The sequence below is a fragment of the Tenrec ecaudatus genome, chromosome 1 (assembly GCF_050624435.1).
Source record: "Tenrec ecaudatus isolate mTenEca1 chromosome 1, mTenEca1.hap1, whole genome shotgun sequence".
Taxonomy (NCBI): domain Eukaryota; kingdom Metazoa; phylum Chordata; class Mammalia; order Afrosoricida; family Tenrecidae; genus Tenrec; species Tenrec ecaudatus.
In genome coordinates, this window is record NC_134530.1 from 17,313,057 (window position 1) to 17,337,564 (window position 24,508).

General features: G+C 57.2%; 2 protein-coding genes across 2 annotated transcripts; one reads left to right on the forward strand and one right to left on the reverse strand.

Moving 5' to 3' along the window:
* Positions 1–34: 34 nt before the first annotated feature.
* PODNL1 (podocan like 1) lies at positions 35–4,966 on the reverse strand. Its single transcript, XM_075548064.1, has 10 exons — positions 4,746–4,966; positions 4,355–4,576; positions 3,822–3,915; positions 3,450–3,514; positions 3,222–3,331; positions 2,747–2,903; positions 1,984–2,099; positions 1,032–1,689; positions 476–624; positions 35–374 (listed from the first exon to the last, which is right to left on the reverse strand). Exons 1-10 carry the CDS (start codon positions 4,746–4,748, stop codon positions 224–226), a joined length of 1,725 nt encoding a protein of 574 aa, XP_075404179.1. The 5' UTR covers positions 4,749–4,966; the 3' UTR covers positions 35–223.
* Positions 4,967–17,850: 12,884 nt separating this feature from the next.
* DCAF15 (DDB1 and CUL4 associated factor 15) lies at positions 17,851–24,419 on the forward strand. Its single transcript, XM_075548085.1, has 13 exons — positions 17,851–18,003; positions 19,335–19,432; positions 19,514–19,649; positions 20,207–20,313; positions 20,409–20,548; positions 20,636–20,806; positions 22,197–22,631; positions 22,735–22,826; positions 22,916–23,044; positions 23,130–23,212; positions 23,347–23,451; positions 23,542–23,657; positions 23,930–24,419. The coding sequence occupies exons 1-13, from the start codon at positions 17,872–17,874 to the stop codon at positions 23,983–23,985; spliced, it is 1,800 nt and encodes a 599-aa protein (XP_075404200.1). The 5' UTR covers positions 17,851–17,871; the 3' UTR covers positions 23,986–24,419.
* Positions 24,420–24,508: the final 89 nt, after the last annotated feature.

The window sequence follows — 24,508 nt, forward strand, 5'->3', positions numbered from 1 at the left end:
CTGTTAGGCTTAGATGGGTCGTGACGACCTCCAGTGAGCACAGCCTTGGAAGGGTGCCTAGTCCACGAGGGCACCCCCAAAACTTAGGTTTTATTGTCATTGTTTCCAGGGGACAGGGCAAACACCACCCTGGCTCAGCATATGGGGAGCAGCATGGGCTCCCCGCTGAGGCTGAGCCCAGTCCCCGAAGCCCCAGGTGGGCCCGGTCTTATCAATCCACCACTCAGGGCCCGCCTGCCCGCGGTCGACGTGGGGCCGTGGGCTGCAGCCGGACGAGGACCTGCTCCGGGTTGTCCGAGGTGTCCACCACGTGCAGAAGCGGGAGCCCCAGGAAGGCTTCGGGCGCGATGCTTGTCATGTGAAGCCTGTTGGCCCTGCAAGGGGAGGTGGGTCTCGTGAGGATGGGACGGGGCACAGCCTCAGGTTCCTGATGACAGCACAGATGCTCCCCAACCCAGCAGGCCGCCCCGGGCACCTGAGGAAGAGGGCACGCAGGCGGGGTGTGCTGACGAAGGCTTGGGGGCCCACGTGGCTGATGCAGTTGCCCTGCAGGTGCAGCTCCTCCAGGGCCTCGGGCAGGTCCGGGGGCACGAAGGACAGCTCGTTGTGGCTGAGGTCCAGCACCTGGCGGGCAGGCGAGGTGGCACGTGGTAGCCTCAGACTCCTCCTGAGCCTTCCCTGTGGACAGCCCCTCTTGTGCCCCCTTTCTCCTAACCTCCTGGGTCTAGGCCCCGCCCAGGTTCGGGGACACAGCCTGCCGCCCCTTGATGGTCACCCTAACAACAGGCTCTGGAATTCTCTAGTGTTTGACCACCGTTTGGTCAGAAGCAACTAAAGAACCATGTCCACCGTGGGGGTAGTGGGGGGCTTTTCCTGGGACCAGGTGCCAGAGACGGCGTGGGTGAAGGACTCGAGGCAGGGTGGCCTCATTCCCCCCCAGGTGGGCACCCCTTGGACAATGTGACACCTTGGAACGGCAGGATCTGGGCAGGTGGAGGGGCCGCCTGCCGTGTTCCCACCGCCGCCCTGACCTTGAGGGCCTGCAGCTCGTGCCAGGTGCCGAGGCCAATGTCACCAATCCGGAGCCGATTGTAGGCCAGGTTGAGCTCCTGCAGCTGGGCCAGGCCAGCGAGTGGCTCAGGCTCCAGGGCCCGCAGCTGATTGCGTGGCAGCCGCAGGGCCAGGAGACTGGAGGGCAGGCCTGTGGGCAGCCGTGTCAGTTCGTTGCCGGCCAGGTCCAGACTGCGCAGGGCACGCAGCGGGCGGAAGGCCCGGCGGTGGATGCGGGCGCTGGCCAGCCTGTTGTAGGCCAAGTTGAGTTCAACTAGACGCCTCATGGCGGCCAGGTCTCGGGCGCCCAGTGTGGCCACTTGGTTGTGGGGCAGCACCAGGGCCCGCAGGCGGCGGGGCAGCGCCTGGGGCACACGGTCCAGCCTGTTCCCATACAGGTGCAGCGTGTGCAGGCGCCGCAGGGGCCGCAGTGCACCCGGGGCCAGCCCTGTGCCCCCCAGCTGGTTGTGCTGTAGCAACAGGTAGCGCAGGCTCTGTGCTCCCTGCAGCCGGGTCCCCTCCACCTGCCGGATGCGGTTCCGGCCCAGGTGCAGGATGGCCAGGGTCCGGGGCAGCCCGGCGGGCACCTCGGCCAGCTGATTGTGGGACAGGTCCAGGTACTCAAGGCTGCGCAGCTTGCTGCTGGGAGAGAGGGCCGGGCATCAGGCAGGTGTCGTCCCAAGACATCCAAACTGGAGACCAGCAGGGCAGATTCTGACCCGGGCGTGCTCTGGGCCGCAGAGAGAGAGAGCTGAGCCTCTCCGAGCGGTCGCTGTGACCAACCTGTCACAGAGTGGCTGGGGACAAGGAGGCTGCTCAGTGCTCTGTGCAGCCCGGCACAACAGAGGCTCACCGAGTGAGTCTGGGTCAGGAGTCACTTGGGGAGGGCGACTGCACTCTGGACCCTCATCCCGCCCCAATCCCAGGCCCCACCTGAAGGTGGTGGCGTCCAGGCCGCCGTCGGTCAGCTGGTTGTGCTGGAGGTAGAGTTCCCGGAGCTGAGTCTGGCGGCTCAGAGCTCCCCGGGGCACCTTGGCGATGAGGTTGTTCTGGGGAGTAGGAGAGAGAATGAGACAGAGGACATTCAGGAGCCATGGGAGGCCCTAGGGCAGTGGTCCTCAACCTTCCTCATGCCGCGACCCTTTCATACAGTTCCTCGTGTGGTGGTGGGTGACCCCCGATCATAACATTATTTTTGTTGCTACTTCATCACTGTCATTTTGCGACTGCTGCTAATCATCATGTCAATATCTGATAGGCAGGATGTATTAGGTGACCCCTGTGAAAGGGTCGTTCGACCCCCAAGGGGCCAAGACTCACAGGTTGAGAACCACTGCTCTACAGTGAGGGGCTGGCGGACGAGGAGCTTGCTTTTAGCATGGTTCTCAGTGGAAGAGATTTCAAGACAGGATGTTCTGACTGCCGGAACTCCAGGGGATGATGGGAAGGTAGGTGAGGGGGGCGGGGTAGGGGGTCGGGTGGAGAGAGAGGCCGGGAGGGGATGGGAAGAGTCCTGAGTTAGAAATAGAGACCTGGCTTCATCCTCAGAGAACTTCAAAAAGAGAGAGAGAGTATGTGTGTGTGTGTGTGTGTGTGTGTGTGTGTGTACATGTTTTTGCCACTGTGAAGAGGGGTGCCCCATGCGTGCTGTCACCATGGCGATGGGACCCCGGGAGGGGAGGGCCCCGGGCTGCACCTGCAGGTGGAGGCGCTCCAGGGAGGGCGGCAGGCTGGGCGGCAGGTAGCGGAGCCGGTTGCTGGAGAGGCTGAGGGTGGCGATGGCCTCGGAGCCTCGGAAGGCATCGGGGGGCAAGCCCGCGTTGCTCAGCTGGTTGTTGTGGAGGTACACGGACCTGAGGGGGGCCAGGCTCCAGCCGCAGTCTGCCCTCACTTCCCGCTCCGCCCAGGGTCTGCTCTGTGTGTGGGTGTGTGCCAGTGCCCCTGTGTGCCAGCTTCCCCAGGACCAGGTACTGGGCCCTGCCACTCTCCTCAGGGCCCCCAAAGATCCACAAGGCGAGGGACCCTCAGACCCACAGGACAGCCCCCCCAGATCCACAGGGCAGGGTTCCCTCAAACTGTGGAGCACCCTCTCACCCCACAGGCAGGGGCCCTCAGACCCCCAGGGTGGGCTGTATCAGAAGCCTGGGGGCCTGGGGTTGGGCCAGGGCTACCTAAGTGCTGGCTTCTCCCCAAAGGTGAGCGGGAAGATCTCTGTCACTTGGTTGGCGGCCAGGTCTGCGACGCGGAGGGAGCGGGGCAAAAACTGCGGGGCCACCGAGAGCTGCAGGAGCAGAGCCCACAGATCTCAGCGTCCCCTGGGCCACTCAGCAGGACCCCAGGCCAGGCTGCCCACCTCAGCCCCCTCCCTCCGGTCCTGGCCTCAGATAGGGGACGTGTACCTTGTTGTTGGCGACATACAAGTGCTGCAGTTGCGTGAGAGACTCAAAAGCCTCATCCGGCAGGCCTGGGGTAGGGGGGCGGGTGGGGGACGTGAGGGGACCCTGGGCTGGTGGGGCTGGGGTGCACCCCGCCACAGCTGAAGGCGAGCCATAGCTGCTCTGTGCACTCTCAGTTTGCCCCCCCCACCCCTATCCCCTGTCCTCACTCAGAATCCACTGTCGTCATCTCCCCCACCCCCACCCCCAGCCCCTGAGTTTCCACCCTACTCAGCAAAGGGCCCTTCTGGGAAGTCGGCCGCAGAGCTACCCACAGACCCGGGCCGTGCCCACGTGCTGGAACCAGGCGGAGCTGCCGGGGCCCTGGCCGCTCACCCTCGGAGGAGATGAGATTGTTGTGCAGGTTGAGCGTCTGCAGACCACTGAGCCGGGACAACTCATTGTAGGGCAGCTCCTGGAGCTGGTTGTTCTGTGGGTCGGGGGTGCGGCACTCACCTTCCTGACCCCCGTCGCCCTCGGTGAACCCTGATTCTCCACTCCACCCTGTCTCCTGGCCCCAACGGCCTGCACAACCCCAGAGATGCGGGTTCCAACGCCTCCCCACTCCATCACACTTCTGTCTCTCATCACCCTGACCCCAGGATGTTGGCTCCAGGACCCCACCACTCCATGACCCTGATCCCAAAGGACCCCACCACCGCCAAAGTGTGGACCCCAACATGCCATCACCCCCCTTCTGGTCTCACCCCGCCCAGATGTCACCCTGCCTCCCCCGCGTTGACCCCACTCCCCAACAAGTCCTGTGTCCGCCTCAACAGCCCTCACCACACAGCCACCATGAACCGCCATGCTCCAGCCCCGTCCCCTGCCCATGCACCCCGTGCCCCAGCCCCTGGGCCCGGTCCCACCTGCAGGGAGAGGTGCTGAGCACCCCTGGCGATGTTGTCTGGGAACACTCGCAGGTCCAGGCCGTCGCAGCCCACCATGTCCTCTCGGGGACAGGAACAGCGAGGTGGGCAGGGCCGGGGCAGCGGCTGTGAGCTTTCCCCAAGGTGGGGGAAGGCCGTGTCCTCCATGCCAGGGACCACAGGGGGGCCCGGCCACAGCAGTAGCAGCAGGAAGAGCAACTGCTGCAAGTGGAGGGAGGGGTCAGCGGGCCCCTAGTCACCACTGGGTTGCCGTGGCCGTAGGCGCATCCGAGTCGGGAGGGGGGCTGGGGGGAGCTGGCATGGGGTGGCAAGAGCCAACTGTCAAGAGTTGGAGGACGGCAAGCCTCACCCACAGCCCTTCCCCCCTTACCATAGCCAGCCCCAGCTGTGCCGTCTCGCCTCGCCCGAACTGCCCACTAAGGTTCCCTAAGGGGAACCAGGCTGTCACCTCGTAGAGCCTCTGCCACGGCCACCACTGGCCCCATCTCTCAGCACAGGCCACCCGGGGCCTGTTCTCCCAGGGGCTGGAAGGGGCTGGCCCATCCCTGGCCCGCCTTTGGGGAGGTCACAACAGGCAGCTGGATGGACTGGGGGGAGGGGGCGGGAGGGAGGTGAGGACAGACTAGTCCAGCCCCCAGCTCTCCCCAAACTACACCCCTGCTCCACTCCAGCTCCTGCTTGCGTAACCTCAGCCAGCCAGGCTCAGGAACAAGGAATGTTTTGGGAACGCGATTTGCCCTGTCTGGTATTTGAGCCAACCACAAGCGAAGCAGCTGGGTGGAGGGCGGGGGGAGACTTCAGGGAACCCGAGGATCCCTGGGGGCAGTGGCTAGCAGTGAGAGTGGGGTCTAGGCTCAGCCTGTCCATACAGAGGCCAGCCTGGGGTATCTTGGCCAGACCTGATGTCCAGCCTCTCCTCCCCTCTGCCAGCTGGCCTCGCTGGCATCCAGAGTACCCCCCTCCCCAGTGGCTGTGGCCGCCCCAAAGGAAATTACACGTGTGGAGAACCCTGCACGGTGGTTAAGGCTGTGAGCTCGGTGCCCGCAGCCTGGGTGTGAACCCTGCCACCTCACTGGTCTCACTTCCCCTCCCTGCCCCGTGCGTGCGGGGAATGGCTGCCCCCACTGCCAAGGGGTCCTAGGATTAAACGAGAGAACGTGCAGGCAGCGCCTGGCCTGGCCTGAGCTGCCGCGGATGAGAAAACACAGAGCATAGCTTTTGTGTGTTCAGATTCCTCTAAGTTGTACCGCGGACCACCAGGGCGACCTCCCTGCCTGGACCTCACCTTTCCCGTGGGCAATATGGAGCAACTGATGACACCCTCACCCCACCCCCAGCGCCCCAAACGCCTGTCCTAAGAGCAAACTTAAATTATCGATGCCGCAACCCCACTGCCGTCGAGTGGATTCTGCTCCTCTGGGGCTGTTGACAGGAGCAGGCGGCCTCATTCTACTCCCAGGGTGCAGCTGCTGTGTTCGAACTGACAGCTTTGCCCCTTTAGCAGCCCGCAGTGCTTAACCCACAGTGCCACGAGGGCTCCAACCCGCTCGAAAGTAAAACCGTAATGAAACCCGTCGCCACGGGTCCATTCCAATTCCAGGAGAATCCCTTAAGGATTCCTGAGATGAACTCTTTATGGGAGCAGATACTCTCCTCGCTCACTCTCAGCTAGCCGGTGAGTTTAAACTGCTGGCCTTGCCGTTGGCAGCCCAATACCCAAGCCACAGAAAGTCCTTCCAAACCCACCCAATGCCAGCAAGTTGATTTCAACCTGTAAACCAACACCGCACCAAACTCGCTGCCATCAAGTAGATGCCGAATCGTAGTGACCCTGCAGGACAGGGTGGAACTGTCCACTTTTCTAGGGTTTCTGGATCTGCAAGTCTGTTCTGGAGCAGAACGCCTCATCTTCCTCCCAGAGAGCAGCTGTTGGGTTTGAACTGCTGACCTTATGGTTAAGAGCCCACTACAGTCGTCCCCTACACCACCAGGGCTCCTTAGAAAAAGACAAGGAGCTTGGACGCCAAAGACCCAGCATCCAGTCCATGGTGACACAACCCCATAGGACAGAGGAGGACCGCCCTGGCAGGTCTCCAACGCCGTAATGCTAGGAAGTCGAACGCCTGCTTTTTGTACTGAGGGTCAGGTGGTGTTCGTATCATTCCTGGTGGAGCCTTGGTTTTGGCCAAGCCTTCGGTACAGCGTAAGCTTCTTCCTTCAACGCCATCCTTTCTGGATCATCCAGTCTCTCCCAGTGTGGTGGAATTCCTTCCCTCTGCTTTGGCAACTGCCTGCGTTTTGACCGAAGAATCCTTTCACGCTTCAACCCGAGGCTTACATATTTGTTGCTGCCGCTGCTCTTGGGGAGCTCTGCTGGCATCGCCAGGAGAGGCCTTCAGCCTGGTATCTCACGCGTGGACTTGGAACTTGCCGGTCTCTCTATTTCTATATGTGTGTGTGCGGAGAGCTCTCTATTTCTCTATGTGTGTGCGTGCGGAGACATAGCTCTCTGTGCATACCCACTTGTAACTTTGCTGGTGGCGCTCTTCTGTAGAACCCAGCTTAAGACATTTGGGAGTTAGGTTATGGACCTACCTCTTTGTAGGTAATCACTGAACCCACTACGCATAGGAACACAAGTCGATCTAATCTTGTGAAAGACATATTTGCAGAGTGTTGGTACAATATTAATCCTCTTCATAAATTAAAAAAAACCCACAACTGTTGGCTGGTCCTGGGTGCACTGGATGCCTATGACAGGGAGTGGAGGGGGACTTTCTGTGGAATATCCTTATGGGTCTATTGATACTTTTATTGAGGTTTAAATTAGATGCACATAGTTAAACGTGGATGCGTTTAAACTCATTTCAAAACTCAACACTGATGCTCCCTTGAAACCACCATCATAGTCACGATGGTAAGTATTTCTGTCACCTACAGATGTCCATCCTTCCACCCGACACCCATCACACACACACACACACACACGAAACCACTGATGTGCTTTCTGTCACTATAAGTTAGGTTGCATTTGTGAGAAATTGATGTAAATGGAATGAATCATGGAGCAATTTGTTTTGGGGGCTTGGCTTTTATAACTTAGGGAGGTGGTGTGGAGATCCACCCAGGTGAGTACAAACGGATGTGGATCGATCTCATTCTGGTTTTACGTCCTGGTAGTAATCTATTGCATGCGTGCACCCCGTTTGTTCATCACGTGTTGATAGATTTTGAGGGGGTTTCTGTTTGAGGGATGGCCAACAATCAGCTGCTCTAAGGAGCCTACATGTCCTCGCTCCTCGGCCTTTTGGCTAAGATCGCGTGTAGTCCATCTTGCAGCAGACACGTGCTTCTAAGTTTCTCTTAGGTAACTGTCTAGGAGTGAACTGGCTAGATCGCATGGCTCACTTCGTACTAAACTGCCAAACTGCCTTGCAAAGTGCCGGGCCTGTTTCCCATTCCCACAGCATCGTGAGAGCTCGCCAGTCCCTCCACGTCGTCTTCGACGTTTGATATGGTCAGTTTCTCTATTTGAGCTGTTGTGGTGGTCTTCCCCTTCCCACCCCCCACCAATCTGGTATTTCTTTCTTTCTTTTAAAATTTAATCATTTTATTGGGAGCTCTTACAGATACCATCACATTCCGCAGTTCACTCACATTCATTTTCGCTGTTTGGATCGATGGAAATTGGTATTCCATGGTGGTTTTGACTTACGTTTCCTTCATGGCCGAGGATGGGAAGCACTGTTTTGGGTTGCCTCTTGACCATTTGCGCGTTGTCTTCCTGTTGGATTTCCAACCATATGCATATAACACCTATTTTAAAATAAATGAACTGAATAGCTGTATCATAAATGCTACATATCGTTCATATTGCTGTGTGTGTGTGTGGGGGGGGGGTTGGTTTTGCACCGAGCCATGGTTGCCGTCATTGGCAGAGATTGAACAAAGAGGGAAGTTTAGCTCTCACATAGCAGGCTGGAGGAGATTCTTGGGGTTGCTTTGGGGGCTCAGTTCCATAGATTCAGACCCGGTCTTCAATCCTGAGGTGATAGTCACCCACTGAGGGCTTTCCAAGCTGTTCATCTTTTACTCAGGTGGCCATGTCTCCTCCTGGGCATGTGCCCAGGAAAGCTGGGAAACACATTATTTCATGAGAGGCAGTGGAATGTCCAGATCAAATTGGGATTGTACACGACAGGTAAACGAAAGCCAATATTGGGACCAGTAGGTTGGGCTACAGTGAAGATGGGAATCAATCCTTTTTTGTGTGTGTTCAAAGCCCAAATCTGCAACGTCAGAAGGCAGGGATGAGGCGGGGAGACAGGGGGAGGGGGACCAAATCTGAGGAGGCCGAGTTCTGGCTTAACTTCTCTCTCCCTAACCTTCTTTTCTGATCTGACACCAGCGTCCTTCCTGCAGCAGCTCTGTCCACTTACTCGATCATTTGTTGCAGTGACCACACGAAACTCACAGACAACACTCGTGGTGACGGGGCTGATTGGGTGTGGCAGCTACATCATCTCCTGTCAACGTGCGAAGGGGTGGAGTCTAGCCTGTCAATCAGGCCATCACCAATGAGACCTCTGTGTGGGCATGGCCTTCTCCTGAGGATGCTGGGAACCCCTGTCATCCTCCCTGGAGACCAGATACACTCTCAGCTTGTCTCCCTGTAAGATGTTCCTGTTGACAAGCCACAGGGAGATTCGCTGAAAGAGCTGGAACCTTGGAGCTGGAGGAGCCACGTCTCCACACTGAGATGCTTCCATTACCACTGGATCCACACGACGTTTCAACCACTGGCCTGGGATCTTCCTGCACTCTGCGTCATTGCAGGTGTTGCGTGAGTCTGAAGAGGAATTTACAGACAGGTATCAGACATAGGGGCTAATATTGGACTTAAGGACTTGATCTGGGCTAGGCTAGGAGGTTTTCTTATATAAAGCTCTTTCTCACACACAGATGCGTGTCCCTGGATTTGTTTCTGTAGTCTACCCAACTAGCACATTAGGAAAGTTCACAGATTACAGTCAGGATCAGAAATACTCAGGATACAGTTTTGTGGTCAGGACAGTCTTTGCTGTCACAGTACCCCGTCTTCGAGATTGAGGAGGCTTAGCACCCCACTCCTTGTTCTTCTTTCTCAATGCTAATGAGATCCTACATGCTGCTTTGGGATGATCCATTTTAAGCCTAGTGTAATGATAAAATTAACCAATCTCCTCACCAGAGTTCCGCACACCCTCTTTGTATGGTCCCACCCCACAAGGATACCAGATCCCTTATTTACATGGTTAGCAAGCTATCCAGTCTCCTTAGTGGATGACAGACACCTCACATTTTCATAGCCTTCCCCACTCATTTGGTGGGAGTTACATACATGATGGCTGGAAGGGCCATATGAAGTAATTCACTGCGGTGCTGAGCGATGCCGGGCGATGTGTGGCAAGCCTGGCCCTAAAGCATCAGGGTTACAGATAGAGCCCCTGCTACCCTACGTCTAAATGCTGTAAGTTGTCAATCAAGCAGAAAATAAAACCTGTGTAAGAAAACATGCTCTCCTTCCGCTAGTTCTTGAATGCTCCCAGCCCCCTCACTATCATGACCCCAATTCTACCTCCCAAACCCGGCTAGACCAGAGCACATGCACAGGTACAGATAAGAGTTGGAAACACGGTGGGTGGGGTCCTTTGAAGACGTCCTTCACCCGAGTATACTGTGGCTGTGTCCACTCCTGAGCGGGGCTGAGAGTGCCTCCCTGCCCCCACCACCACAGTGCAGGCAGGGCCCATGCAGTCGGCACCAACAGCCCAACAAACCAGGGGCACCTCAGCAGTCCAGCAAGATGCCTACCCAAAACCACGAGTGAGTTTTCACCCCCATGACCCTCCCAGAATGCAGCACAACCCGGGGGCTGGGGGATCAGCTGGCCCAGATCCATCCTGGTGCCACTGAATGAGACAGAGGAGCTCCAGAGCTGGCGGGGGGTGGGAGGGGGCCTGTGTCCTCCTGCAGCCCACCTCACTGCCCACCTCGGGAGTGGTGTCATACTGCATGGCAGGCACCCCCTCCGCCGTCACCACCTCAGGTGCACAGGGCAGCCATGGGCTCCCAGTCCACATTCTGGTCCTCAGGAGGCACAGCAGCAGCCCTGCCCCCACCTCCCCATCCCTGTGTGGTTCCATGCTGGTGGCATGTTGGGCCTTGGGCCTCTTCCATTGGAAACAGATAACTGAAAAACAAAACCAGAAACCAACCCACTTAAAATAAACCTAAGCATTCTGTCTGGCCAAGGTGGCAACAACAAAAAAAAAGAGGTGGAAACTCAGGGAACCCAGGACAGATGAACCGCAATCATGAGAGTAGTCATACCAGGAGGGGAAGGGGATGGTGGGGGAAGAAAGGGGGAACCGATCACAGGGGTCTACATATAACCCCCTCCCAAGGGGACGGACAACAGAAAGTGGGTGAAGGGAGATATCAGTCAGTGTAAGACATGAAAAAATAATAACAATTTATAAATTATCAAGGGTTCATGAGAGGAGGGAGGGGAAAAATGAGCTGATACCAAGGGCTCAAGTAGAAAGAAAATATTTTGAGAATGATGATGGCAACAAGTGTACAAATGAGCTTGACCCAATGGATGGTTGGATGGATTGTGATGAGAGCTGTACGAGCCCCCAGTAAAATGATTTTAAAAAGCAAGCAAGCAAGCATGCTCTATCACAAGTGTATCCCCGGGAGCATCTCCACCACCCCAGTCGGGGCTTCTCAACACCATCTTCCAAGTCGTAAGAACCAAGCCTTCTCAGAGATCTGGCTGGTTCCACGGCGAGGATCTGGAAATGACAAAAGACTGCTGGGGCATCTTGGGCACCCCGAATGAGGGGTCTGTTTACAGGGGAATCGGGTCACGTCGAAGGGACACGAAAGCCAATCTGACGAGGCGCTCGTGAACTCACGCATGACGACTGTGAGGATGGGCAGTGTTTTCCCCTCGGTTGCACGTGCGGTTGCTGTGAGTGGGACTTGACTGGTCGGCCCCTGACAACAGTTACCTCGAGGGAACACGAGTTTCCCTTGAATTTCTGGCAGCTCCCTTTTCATATAAGGCTGTCCCACTGTCCTGTCAGATGCCGTGGATGACACCGTGGGATAATTTCCACACTCTGTTGGGATCCCCTTCTTAGGAATGGGCATGCACATGAATCTCTCCCAGGTGGTTGGCAGGATGTCCTCCAAACCTGGCACGGATGCCTGAGTGCCTCCAGCCCTGCATCTCTGGGTTGGCCGATTTCAGTTGGTGGCCTGTCAATTCCCCAGAGCTTTTTTTTTTTTTTTTTTTTTTGGAATGCCTTCGGTGCATTTTGGATTTCCATCAAGATCTAATCAGGTCTTGATTATATGCCACCTCTTGAAATGGTTAAATGCCAATCGATTCTTTTTGGTACTGTGGTAGTTACACAATCTGTTGTCAATTTGAGAATTCGGAGTGAAGGGGGGAGGTTAGCCTGTCACAGCTCGATGGCTTCATTTGGAGGCGCTAAGGAGATAAATAGCTCGCTGGAGGCGGGACACAGGCTCAATCCCTTTGAGACATCCTCGTTGACAAGCCATATGGAGACAGGCTGATGACAACCAGAACCTCGGAGCTAGAGGAGCCACGTGGAGACCCCTGCCAGCACTGAGATGCTTCTGCTGCCACAAGATCCACAAGACTTCCCACCCACTAGCCTGTGAACTCCCTGCATTCGGTGTCATTGCATGTATTTGGTGAGTCTGAAGAGGACTTTATAGCTTGGTATTGGACATATGGGCTAATATGGGACTTATGGACTTGATCTGGACTAGGCTGGATGTTTTCTCAATATTTAACTGATCTTGTATATGAAGCTCTTTCTTATACACACATGAGTGTCCTTGAATTTGCTTCTCTAGTCTACCAGACTAGACTGTGTGTTTCTTCCATTTTCTCTTCAAGCTGCCTGTGACATTCAATTTTACCCACAGACTGTGTCAATACTGCCACCTGAAGTCTGAGCTTCTTACTCAGTTCTTTCCTCTTGAGAAGTGCCAAGTGTGTTCGACCCTTTTGGCTTACTAACTCCGTCTTCGCACATTTCATTTTAACCCTCGACTCAGTCTTCTGGAGCCGACAATTAAAATCTTCTATTTAGCTCTCTTAGTTCTTCCATTTCTTTCATTTGCTCTAGCTAGTTCTCTGCCTCGACCTGTGTGCTACAGTGTGGGGGAAGGGCCAGCCCCCCCCCACTATTCATGGGTTCGATAGGTGCAATTATACAGTTGAGATATATAAATATTATGTTAAAGTCATAGAGAGCATGAGAGATCAAAGAGATTGGAATAACGGAGTCAGACACATGCCATGGTAGCATGCTCGCCTCAGGCCTGCTCGGTGGTCCACATGGAGATAAGGGGAGGGGAAGGAGGACAAGGGGAAAGGGAACAAGGGAGTGAGGACGGGAGAGGAGAGGGGGAACCAATGATGAGAGGCCAAGAGGGGAGCCTGAGAGAGCACCCTGTATTGCTAACCCAGGTCTATATGCCTTTGGGGGGAGTGCAAGCCCACTAATTACAGATAAAGACATACGTCACAGGAAGGGGTTGCACTATAGGTTATACAGCCACGAGGGGGGACAGTCTAGGGACATACACCCAATAGGAAGCAGAGGGGTTAGGGGCGTACATGTGACAAGAAGGGCGGATCCTAGATTCAGGATGGCAGCCTAACTTTGGATGTCACTGAGCCGGTTTTCTGTTCTCTGGATCTCCATAGAAACCATTATCAGTAGGGTGTAAACCCCACCTACAGGGACCAGGCTAAAGGTCACAAGCCTTTAGGGAGAAGAAGTCATTTGTCCTTAACAGCAGGGAGGGGGGTGGCCTACCTGTAGTCTGCCACCTGACTGCCTTCAGGGAGGTAACGACAATTATTTATCATTAGCTGCAAGCAGTGTCCTGTCTAACATATATTTGGGGGAGAAGACTTGGGAGAAATCTTTCTGTTTCCCACACTATACTACCTGTGGGCTAAGCCAACCCATGGATTATGTCCCTAGAGCTTGCGGCTCCTTCAACACCTGCTTCTTCATGCTGCTGATGCACACATTGCTTGAGCTTGGTGGATCCTGTTGCCTTGTGGTGCTTAAGTTGGCTACCCCATCAGGGCCTGCTTCCCTAAGCTCCTGACTGTTGCTGACCCACCCTGCTGTTTGCTGCCTGTGAGCAGACTCTTCCTGCCTCGCTGGAGAGAGGCCACTGTCTGCTTCCTTGACCTTGGAGCCAGCAGCCCACTTGAGTTGAAGGACTTCCAGTATATTCGCTGTTCCACGGAAGTGCGTTGAACTGAGCCCTCTGTGCTGCTGTGTGGGATAATTAGCTGTCACATTCCTTCTCACTGTAGAAACCTATCCTCACACACACACATATAATATATATAATCATGTGTCCTGCGTTTCTCTAGAGAACCCTGCCTAACACAATTGGTTCAAGATCAAGTATCGTAGTGTCTTCTGTTTTTCTTTCTTTCTCCTCTTTAAGGATGTTTTACTTTCCCCAGGTACGATGTGAAATTCCTGAAGTCATCCCACAATTCATCGGGTTCTCGGTCGCTCATAATCAATGTGTCAAATCTATGCCTGAGATGTTGTCTAAATTCAAGTGGGTTTTACTCCAGGTGGTCTGCAGGCGCTTGTGGATTTGTTTGAATTTTCTTCAGCTTCAGCTTGGACTTGAGATGAAACCCCTCTGAATAATCAAGAGTGTTTTGTTCAAAATAAACATCTCAATTCGCACAGCTATAAGACTATAGCACCACAAAGTAGACTGGATACTGATGTTTCCTCACTAATGTCTCTTCTGGTTCAAGACCCTATCTAAGGCATTGCGTGGCATTTAGTTAGCATGTATCCTTAGTCTCCTCAGATCTGTAACAATGTCTAGGTCTCCCTTTGCTTCTCATAATCTTGATACATCTGAAGAGTACTGGTCAGGAAGATTTTAGAATGTGTCTCAGCTGAGGACACACTTCATTACTGTTGCAGTTTTCATGTTCTTAGTCTCTAAGTTCCTAGCAACCCTATAGGCCCCTCGGGGGACTCTCTTTGGGGTTCTGAGACTGTAACTTTCAGTGAGTAACACTTCACCTTTTTCTAGCCGAGCACCTGGTGGTTTCAAACTGCAGCCCTCACAGTTAGCAGCCACAGTGTAACCTACTGTGATACCAGAGCTTCTTTTAAAAAATAAAATAAAGAGCAAACAAGTCTGTCTTGGAAGAAATATAGCCAGGATGCTTCTTAGAGGCAAGGAGGGGGAGACTTTATCTCCCGTCCTTTGGACAGGTTATCAGGAAAGATCACTCCTTAGGGAAGGACATCCGGCTGGGTAAACAGAGGGGCAGGGAAAAGAGGACGGCCCTCACCAAGAGGGACGGACACAGTGGCTGCATCGACGGGCTCAAAGGTAGGAAGAATTGGGAGGTGGGCGCAGGACCGGGCAGTGTTTCCTTCTGTGGTGCACAGGGTCGATGTGAATCGGAACCGACTCCACTGTCCCTAACAACACAACAACAACAACCTACTGGAAGCCACGCTACTGGCCTGTCACAGACCCGCGGGACCCCTCCTAGCGCACAGGTTTCAGCGGAACAGCCAGACTAAGACAAACAAGGAAGAGAGTTTGAACATTGTTGGTCGACGTTGTGCATGCTGGGCCCAACTCATAGGGACCCCAGGCAGGACGGAAGGAAACACGGCCCAGGTCTGGGCCATCGTCGCCATTGCCATTAAGTTGGAGGCCATTGTTGCAGCCACCGCGTCACTCCATCTCGGGTGAGGACACTTGAACATGAGCTGGCGGAAGCCTGATGGATGACGACAGGACGCTGCCTGATTGGGTTGCTTGCGCCTCATCAGGAGCGACAGATCGCTTGGAGAGAATATCTTACTTGGTGAAGGAGAGGACCAGCTGTGGTGAGGGAGCCCCCAGGGAGGTGGATTGGCACCGTGCCCGCAGTGATGGATGCTCAAGAGGCTGAGAGAGGGCAACATTGGTTCTGTGGTCAACAGAGTCACCATGAGTCAGTGTCCGTTCCATGGAGTGCTCTCGACCACCAAGGTGCAGAGCCTTCCTGGTTGTATCCCCCCTGGGGTCCACCACAATGACAGGAGCGTGTCCTGGTGGCACTGACCTTAACCGGTTGGCCAGGGTGTTTTTGTTTTTGCTTTTGGCTGGGCTTCTCTACTCAAGCTTCTGTTTTTCCCTTTCCATAATCGATTCCTTAGAAATGAGTCACTAGCTCCAGGCCACACTCGAGGGGGGAGAGGCGAAGCTGGGAGGAGTATCTGAAAATGTGTGGACACATGTAAAACCCTACATCAGGAATACGTATTTGGGGGAGAGATACTTCGAAGCGAGGCAAGCGGCTCATTTCTGCTTAAAGCTTCACTCACCCACTTTAGCATCTATTGATTGACCTTGCCTGTGGCTATGATGAGTGTGGTGTTCGTCTCCTGGGGATTTCCTGTTTCCCTTATTCCATCTACATTGCCCCCTTCTGCGTTTCTGAGCTGGAAGTCTTCTGCAAGGCGCATTTTACTCCATTCCATTCATTTACTTATTTGTGATTTATTTATAACACTGTGGACTCGCACAAATCTTTTAAAATTACCTATCAGATTCTGTCACCTCTCGCTAGAAAGTTTCTAAAGGCTTCCCTTTATATTTAAGACTAAGGCGCACACACACACACACACACACACACACACACACACACACACACACACCCCTCTGACAGGGAAGACCTGGTGGTGAAGTGACTACCTGTTGAGGCTGCTAGCCTCCAGGTCAGCAGTTCAAAACCACTGGCCACTCAGAGGAAGAAGGATGAGGCGGTCTGCTCCCACCAAGGGTGACAGGCTCAACAACTACAAGGGCAGTTCTACTTGTCCTACAGGGTCACTATGTGTCAGAATTGACTCGATGGCAGAGTTTGATTGATTTGGCCCTACTTCCCAGGGCCTTCCTGGATCCGCCCCTTCTTCCCCCACCCCCAGTTCAGCCCTGCTCTAGTCCATCCTGCCACTCTCATTCCTTCCTCCCCACACACCCCGCAGTTGCCCTAAGTATTCCTCCTCCTGTTCTTCAGAGAACAGCCTTGTTCTTTCCCATCAATTTCTAGCCCTCATTTGAAATGAGAGAGAACCCACTGCCATTGAGCTGACTCCGCCCCATGTAGCTCCTTGCTTATTGTCTGTTTTATCTATAGCCCGAAGTGAGAGGACGTCTCACCAGCCTTGCCGCTGAGGGACATCCTGGCTGTACTTCTTCTAGGACAGATCTGTTGGTGCTTTTCTTCCCGGTCTTCCTATTTCAAGGTTCAACTTTCACATGCATAGGAGGCACTGGGTTGGGTGAAGAATTTTGTTCACCTGGGCCATGGAGTCACCGTGGGTTGGGGTCAACTCGAGGTCGGCTACCAAAAACAAAATGAGCTACCATTTATCTCTAAGGCTGTCGTGCAGATTAAGCGAGTTAATGCACCCAAAGCGATGCACCCCCAGACATCCCACAATTGGTATCCTTTCCTTCTGATTATGACCATTGTCTGTGAAATGGACATAAAAACAATAGCGACCTGCCACCTAGACTTGTGAGGACCAAACCAGATAACACTGTATATGTAGAGTTTATGTTTAGTAGCACTCAATAGCATGCTCGTGCTGGACTCCTAACGCCAAGATCACCGGTTCAAATCTACCAGCCACTCTGAGGGAAAAAGGCGAGGCTTTCTACTCCTGTAAAGAGTTACAGACTGAGAAATTTACAGGGGGCAGTTTTACCCTGACCTCTAGTGTCGCTATTTGTCGGCAATCGACTGGCTGGTGGTAAGTTTGTTTTTTGGTTTGTGTAAGGGCTTGATGCTATTGTCCTTGTCGCTATCATTACAGACTAGCAAGGCTGCCTGAGCTATATCATCAGATTCCATCATGAGCAAATCCATTGCCTCGGTGGGGCCCAGAGGCCCCGAGATGCTGGCCAGGTCTACCGTCTCCGCTGCCTGGGCCCGGTGAGTCCAGGGATGGGGTTCCAGCCCTGCTGGACCACAGACTTCCATCGCCCCGCCCACTGGTCGGGACGGCCTGGGGTCTCCATGGAAACCCACCAACCACTGGAGGGCGTGAAGCCACTGAGACGGACAGGGTCTCCGCCTATTGGGTCAATGTCATTTGGAAGAGGAACGCACACGAGGCCCTGATTGGTACATCCTTAAGCGTAGGGGGGAACACGGCGACGCCGGACCGCCTCTTCCAATCAGAAGCCGAGACGGCTTTGACGGACAGACGCAGCGGGAAGAGGCCCCCGGAGCGGGCTTTCACCCAACCGGCGGGTTACAGGCCTGAGGAAGGGCCAATAAAGAGGCGGCGGAGGTGGGGCGAAGGCGCCGGCTGCTCCGGAAGTGGAGGGAGGGGGTGAAAATGGCGCCCAGCTCGAAATCGGAGCGGAACAGCGGAGCCGGGAGCGGCGGCGGCGGCCCCGGGGCTGCCGGGGGGAAGCGGGCTGCAGGGCGGCGGCGGGAGCACGTCCTCAAGCAGCTGGAGCGGATCAAAGTGAGGCCCGGAGTGTTGGAAGAGCGCGCCGGAGGGTGGGGAGCGGGGACGCGGGAGGCGGAGGGAGGGCGTTCGCGGGGTGAGGGGCTGGGGGCGGGGCCCCGGGGGAGGGGGGGTCTGGATGGAGGGAGCTGGGGCGGGGCCTTGGGGAAGGGGTTTGGATGGAATACTCTGGGGCGAGAATCCAGGGGAGGGGCGCCGGTGGAGGGACGGGGAGACGGGGTCGCGGGGAGGGGGCTCGGGTTCAGGGGGCGGGGCTTGGCTGGAGGGAATGGGGCGGGGCCGCGGGGGGAGGGCCTGGAGCTTGGGGGGTCTGGCGGCCGCCAGAGGAGGCAGGAGGAGAGGGGCATGATCCTGGTCAAACTCAGTTTTCCCGAGCCCCGCTCACGTGGCCCCTCGCAGGCGTCCCCAGCCCAGTGTCCCGCTCTGTCCTTGCCCGGAGCACTCAGGAGCTGACCGCGACGGTACCTGAGTCGGCCTGCCCCATTGACCTGGAGGGAGCTCTCCTGATAGCGCCAGGCCTTTTTCTCCAGACACGGAGCTCCCTGCGCCCCGCAGTCTCCCTCCAAGCAGTGTCACCCCGGTCCACTTGAGAGCCAGCGCTAGGAGGATAGCGACCACGGAGGACTGTGTCTCTGGACAGGGCCTGCGCCTGCTTCAGCCAGTTGTGTCTCCCTCATTTGACTGGGAGCTCTCTGGGCAGAGGCCATCTCTGCCCTCCCAGTCTAGGAACTCCCTGTCGGAGGGCTGTGACTCCGCCCTCAATCTGGAGGCAGCTCATGTCTCCTCTTGCAGATTGGGTGCCCCTGACAGAGCTGGGTACTCTCAAGCTGAGATCATGTCCCCCCTGAGTCAATGTGTTTCCTCTATCCGATTGGGCCCTCCTGGACAGTTAGGGAGCTCCCTGATCAGGCCTCTTCCCCATCATAACCTTGGACATGAATGAGCCAGTGGGTTGGGACTGCTAGGCTCAGGTCACATCGCCATCCCATCCTCCTGCATGGTTTGGTTGACCACACTCAGGCCCAGACTTCAGGGAGGGAGCTGGGGTCCAGTGTGGGCCAGGGGAGATGCCACCAGGGCAGAAGGGACCCGAGGCTGAAGTGTGGCATTGGAGGCCAGGTGCCAGCATCAAGTCTCCTGGCTTCAGTGTTCTCACCCATGACCCCTGTGCCCCAGGCCCAGTTTCTACCTTCTGGAACTGGGGCTTCCTACCCTTGCCTGTGTTGCTGGTGGGCACACCGGGGGCGCTGATCTGTTCTGGGTGTGGAATGTGGTGGCCGGAAGGTGTGGGGCGGTGGTACTGAGGTCATGCGCTGCCCCTTCCCCAGATCAGCGGGCAGCTGTCTCCTCGCCTCTTCCGGAAGTTGCCGCCCAGGGTCTGCGTATCCCTCAAGAGCATCGTGGATGAGGACTTCCTCTATGCAGGGTTAGAAGGGGGCCCGGCTGGGGTGGTGAGGGTGGAAGGGGCCCCCCTGTTGAGCCAGCTGCCTCTGCTCCTTACCCCTAGACACATCTTCCTGGGCTTTTCCAAATGTGGCCGCTACGTCCTGTCCTACACCAGCAGCAGCGGAGACGATGACTTCTCCTTCTACATCTACCACCTGTACTGGTGGGAATTCAATGTCCACAGCAAGCTCAAGCTGGTAGGGCTGCGCTCAGCTCTCGCGGGCTCCCCACCAGGCTGCCCAGGCTATCCCACAGGCACCAGGACCCTGGCAGCTGCAGCTGACTTGTGTGTCACGGGGTCGTGGTGGACGCTCTGCCTTAGCATCCGCCATGTGGGATTGCAGTGTGTAGAGTGAAGGTGGGGAATGGCGGCAGTTCCGTCTGGGCTAACTCACTGGCACAGGCCCTGTGGGACTTGTCCGTGCCCCCTAAGCCCCCCAGGAGTGCACACTGGCCTTCAGCCCTTACCTTGGCTCCGTAGGCCCCCATAAGGTGGGTTCTGGCTTACAGATGAGCTCAGAAGCGGGAGGGGACTTGTTGAGGCCTCTAGCTAGCCTTGGAAGCAGTGTGTCTGGCTGAGGCCCACCACTGTGCAGGAGGGGGCCACCGCCCCATCCATCCGTCCCCACTTAGAAATGAAGGCTGGCCAGAGATGGGGCAGGGGCTGAGCTAATGAAGCGGATGCCTGTGATAGTCCCAGAGCAGGCTTGGCTACTGCCCGGCAGCCCCACTGAGCCCTGGCCCTGCCCCTCAGGTGCGCCAGGTGCGGCTCTTCCAGGACGAGGAGATCTACAGCGACCTGTACCTGACAGTCTGCGAGTGGCCCAGTGACGCCTCCAAGGTCATTGTCTTCGGCTTCAAGTGAGATGCAGGGCTGGGAGGCTCGGGATGGGCGAGGGCTGCCGTGGGGCCATAGACAGGGTCCGTCCGGGTTGCTGAGGCTGTGCCGTCCCCAGCACGCGCTCGGCCAACGGGATGCTCATGAACATGATGATGATGAGTGACGAGAACCACCGCGACATCTACATCAGCACCGTGGCCGTGCCAGCCATGGGCCACTGTGCCGCCTGCCGAGATGCTGGCCGGGCCCACCCAGGTGAGGGCCAGGGCCCCAGGGGGTCGTGGGCTGCCTCGGCCTCCCCGGGGGCCGACGGTGAGACCGGTGCGACCTGTGTTGCTGCAGGCGACTCGAGCGCGCAGTGCCTGCGGCACGGCTTCATGCTGCACACCAAGTACCAGGTGGTCTACCCCTTCCCCACCTTCCAGCCCGCCTTCCAGCTCAAGAAGGACCAGGTGGTGCTGCTCAACACCAGCTACTCCCTGGTGGCCTGTGCCGTCTCCGTCCACTCGGCAGGTAGGCCTGCCCTTGCCTGGCCCTGCCCACAGACCCGTGAGGCCAGTCCCCAGAGAGCCAGGCCCACACTGGGGAGGCCACAGCGCCGTCCCGTGGGGTCGATTCCTCTATTGGCACTCTTGTCCGCTGTAGCCAGCAGGGCCCACGTGGGGCTGCTGAGCCAGAGATTGATCGCTGGGCAGCCAGCATGTACTGCCCTGCTTCTTGACTCGGCTCAGGCCTCTCCTTTGGGGGATTCCCCCAGACCATGGGGCATGACCAGGGCAGCAGTGGGGGAACTGGCACCAACCGAGGGCTGATGGGTGAGACAGGCTGTGAGGGGAGCAGAGAATGGCGCCCATGTCCCCAGAGTGTCCTGGGTGGGGCTTTGAGGTACAACACGTGTGGGAAGCAGCATAGGAACAGTGACTGATCCCGCTTATGTGAAAAGGTGAGCAGCAGACAGACGCCCACCAGACACATGACCGTGGTTGCCACGGGGTCTCTTAAACCTGCCGCCAAGTAGGCAGCTGGGCCATCTTGGTCCTCAGACACATCCAGGGGCATCTCAGGCCCCTAGCTGACTGAGCCACCATGAGCAGGGCCCTGTCACTGAGGCCAGACCACCTCCTTGGTGGCTGTGAGCCCACAGGGTGCCTGCCCCAGACGGACTGCAGTACTGCATCCTCGCGGCTGTTGGTCCCCGACCCAGAGGAGCAGCACTACCAAAGCTGTGTGCAGTGTCACCACGGGGGACTTCTGACCAGTGTCGGTCCCACCACGTGACCTCACCGGATGACCACGGACAGGCGTCTCTGGGTCTCTGTCCTTGCTCTCTGATGTGGGAGAATTCCGCCCACCCTCCTAGACTGCTTTCTGGAGCCCCGAGGAAGTCGTTGCAGGCAGAGCCCCTGCCCGGGCCCACCACATGGCTGCTCAGGGAGCAGTGGGCTGTGTTCTCCATGCCGACCCTCATCCCACCCCCCCACCCCCGGGAAAGTAGACACCCAGCAGGGAGGCTGATGTGGCAGGATGGGCGGACAGGGCTGCGTGGACGCACGGTTCATCCTCTCGCACGGTCACGTGGCCCTCGTCTGCCTCCACTGAGGCTGGCCGCTCCCTGAGGCAGGGATTAGTTTGTCCCATCCCTTGCTGTGCCTTCTGCTTGAGATGAGGCCAGGATGAGGGTCGGCCCACCATGGCCTGAGGGCCTTGTGGTCCGTGCAAGTAAAATGGAATCATCTGGAAGGATAGTGTTCGGACAGTGGTGGTTTCATTTGTAAAAATATCTTTCTGGCGAGTCTCCGAAAAGAGTCTCCTCAAGGTGCATTTTGGGGCCTCGTTGAGGATGCTCATCAAGATGGGGTCAGGAGAGCATTTCTTGGAATTTCCTCTCTCTCTTTTATTCCAGGCGATGGCAGCTTCTGCCAAATCCTGTATGACCACACAGCCTCGCCTCCGCCCCGCCCCAGCTCCCCACTTCCCCAGAGCCCAGAGGTGCCCCCAGTCCTCCCCAGCCTCTCTCCTGAGGCTGCCCCAGCCCGGCCTGTGGGGGCCCCCGAGCCCTCACCTGCCATCGCCAAAGCCAAGGAGTTTGTGGCTGACATCTTCCGCAGGGCCAAAGAGGCCAAGGGTGGGCCCTCCGAGGAAGCCCGGCCACCCCCCTGCCCAGGGCCCTCAGGCAGCCGCTGCTGCCCACCTGCAGAGCCCCTGGTGCCAGGCGGGGAGGCACCTCCCCGGGATAGCCCCCCTGCAACAGAACCCCCTGCCCTGGAGCCTGGCTACATCAATTATACCAAGCTGCATTACGTGCTGGAGTCTGGGGAGGGGGCAGAGCCAGAGGACGGTGAGCCAGGGGGGCCTGGGGAGGGGATGGTGGTGGTGGACAGTGTGGGGCCTTTGGGTCTTCTGACCCATTGGCCCCACCTCCTGCTGCCCCGCCTTCCCAGAGTTTGAGGATGACAAGATCTCCCTGCCTTTTGTGGTGACCGACCTCCGGGGCCGCAACCTCCGGCCCATGAGAGAGCGGACGGCTGTGCAGGTTGGTGCCAGGTGGTGGTGGCTCCAGGAAGCCTGCTGGTAGAGGGAGGCCAGCACAGTCCCTCTCAACTCCTGCTCCCCTGCCCACAGGGTCAGTACCTGACGGTGGAGCAGCTCACGCTGGACTTTGAGTACGTCATCAATGAGGTCATCCGCCATGATGCCACCTGGGGCCACCAGTTTTGCTCCTTTAGCGACTATGACATCGTCATCCTGGAGGTGGGCCCAGAATGGGACTGAGTGGGCCCAGCACCTTCCTGTCTCGAGGGCCCCCTTAACGGTGTTCTCTGTCGGCCCCCTCCAGGTGTGCCCTGAGACGAACCAGGTCCTCATCAACATTGGCCTGCTGCTCCTGGCCTTCCCGTCCACTGAGGAGGGCCAGCTGCGGTGAGTGGGCGGGGCCCCACCCCAGGAGCACCCACAGCAGCAGGGGAGGGTGGATAAGTCACTCCGTTGGTGCTTCAGCGACTAGAGCCCCCTGGGTCTGCATGGGCTCACCGCCCCCTCGGTACCCCCTGCAGACCAAAGACGTATCACACCAGCCTTAAGGTGGCATGGGACCTCACCACCGGCATCTTCATGACTGTCAACGTGGGTGACCTCACTGAGGTTAAAGGGCAGACCAGGTGAGGCGGGTCCAAGTGGGCTGTGTGGTGGGTGTGTGGGGGGAGAGGGCAGGGCCAGGCGGCTGACCGCCTGGCTGCCTTGCCCCTCAGTGGCAGTGTCTGGAGTTCGTACCGCAAGAGTTGCGTGGACATGGTGATGAAGTGGCTGGTGCCCGAGAGCAGCGGCCGCTATGTCAACAGGATGACCAATGAGGCGCTGCACAAAGGTGAGCCTGGGCCCGGAGGGGGCCAAGGGCCTCGGACGTGCTCATCCCCAGCACACAGGATGGACATGCAGCCTGGGCCCGGGCTGTCCTGGCCTCAGGGAGGGCCCCAGGCAGCCCTTCCTTCACGCTACAGGCAGCGGGTAACCGTTGCTCGGACTCTGAGGTGCATCCAGCCTTCTGGAACTTTTTGGGCGCAGTGGGTGGGGGGCAGAGCAGGAGCAGGTGTGCCCGGCCAGCAGCAGCCTCACGAGGGTGCCCCCACTGCCCTCCAGGGTGCTCGCTGAAGGTCCTGGCAGACAGCGAACGGTACACGTGGATCGTGCTGTGAGGGCCCCACCCTGACACTGACTCCAACTACCTCCGCGGCCAGGGTGCCGGCTGCTCCCGGGCTGGCCTCTTCCAGGCTGCGGCCAGCGATGACGACGACGACGGACAGATGGACGGATGACCAGCGCTAGTGTTAGGCTGCAGGAGGGGGCTGGGCAAGGGCAGCCCCGAGGCCCGAGTCTGGACGCTTCTTATTTATGCCTATTTAAGTTGGGACGGGGCAAGGGGAGGGAGCCCCCTGCCCCATCAGCCACAAGTGCCCACCTCCACCCTACACGGGCACCTCAATTTCTTGTGTATCCCCCACCCCCTGCCGGTGTGGCCATTGCCCTGACCTACCTACTAGACTCTCCCCCCCCCCCACCACGGGAGGCACCTTGTGGCCATCCCCCCTTTGATTCCTCTCCACGTAATAAATGTTTATTTCTGAACCTTGCCGAGCTCCCCTGCACTGCCACTGGGTGGGGAGGGGGTTGTCCTGTGCGTCGTTCCCATCCTCATTCTCCCCACCCCAAGGCCCAGCA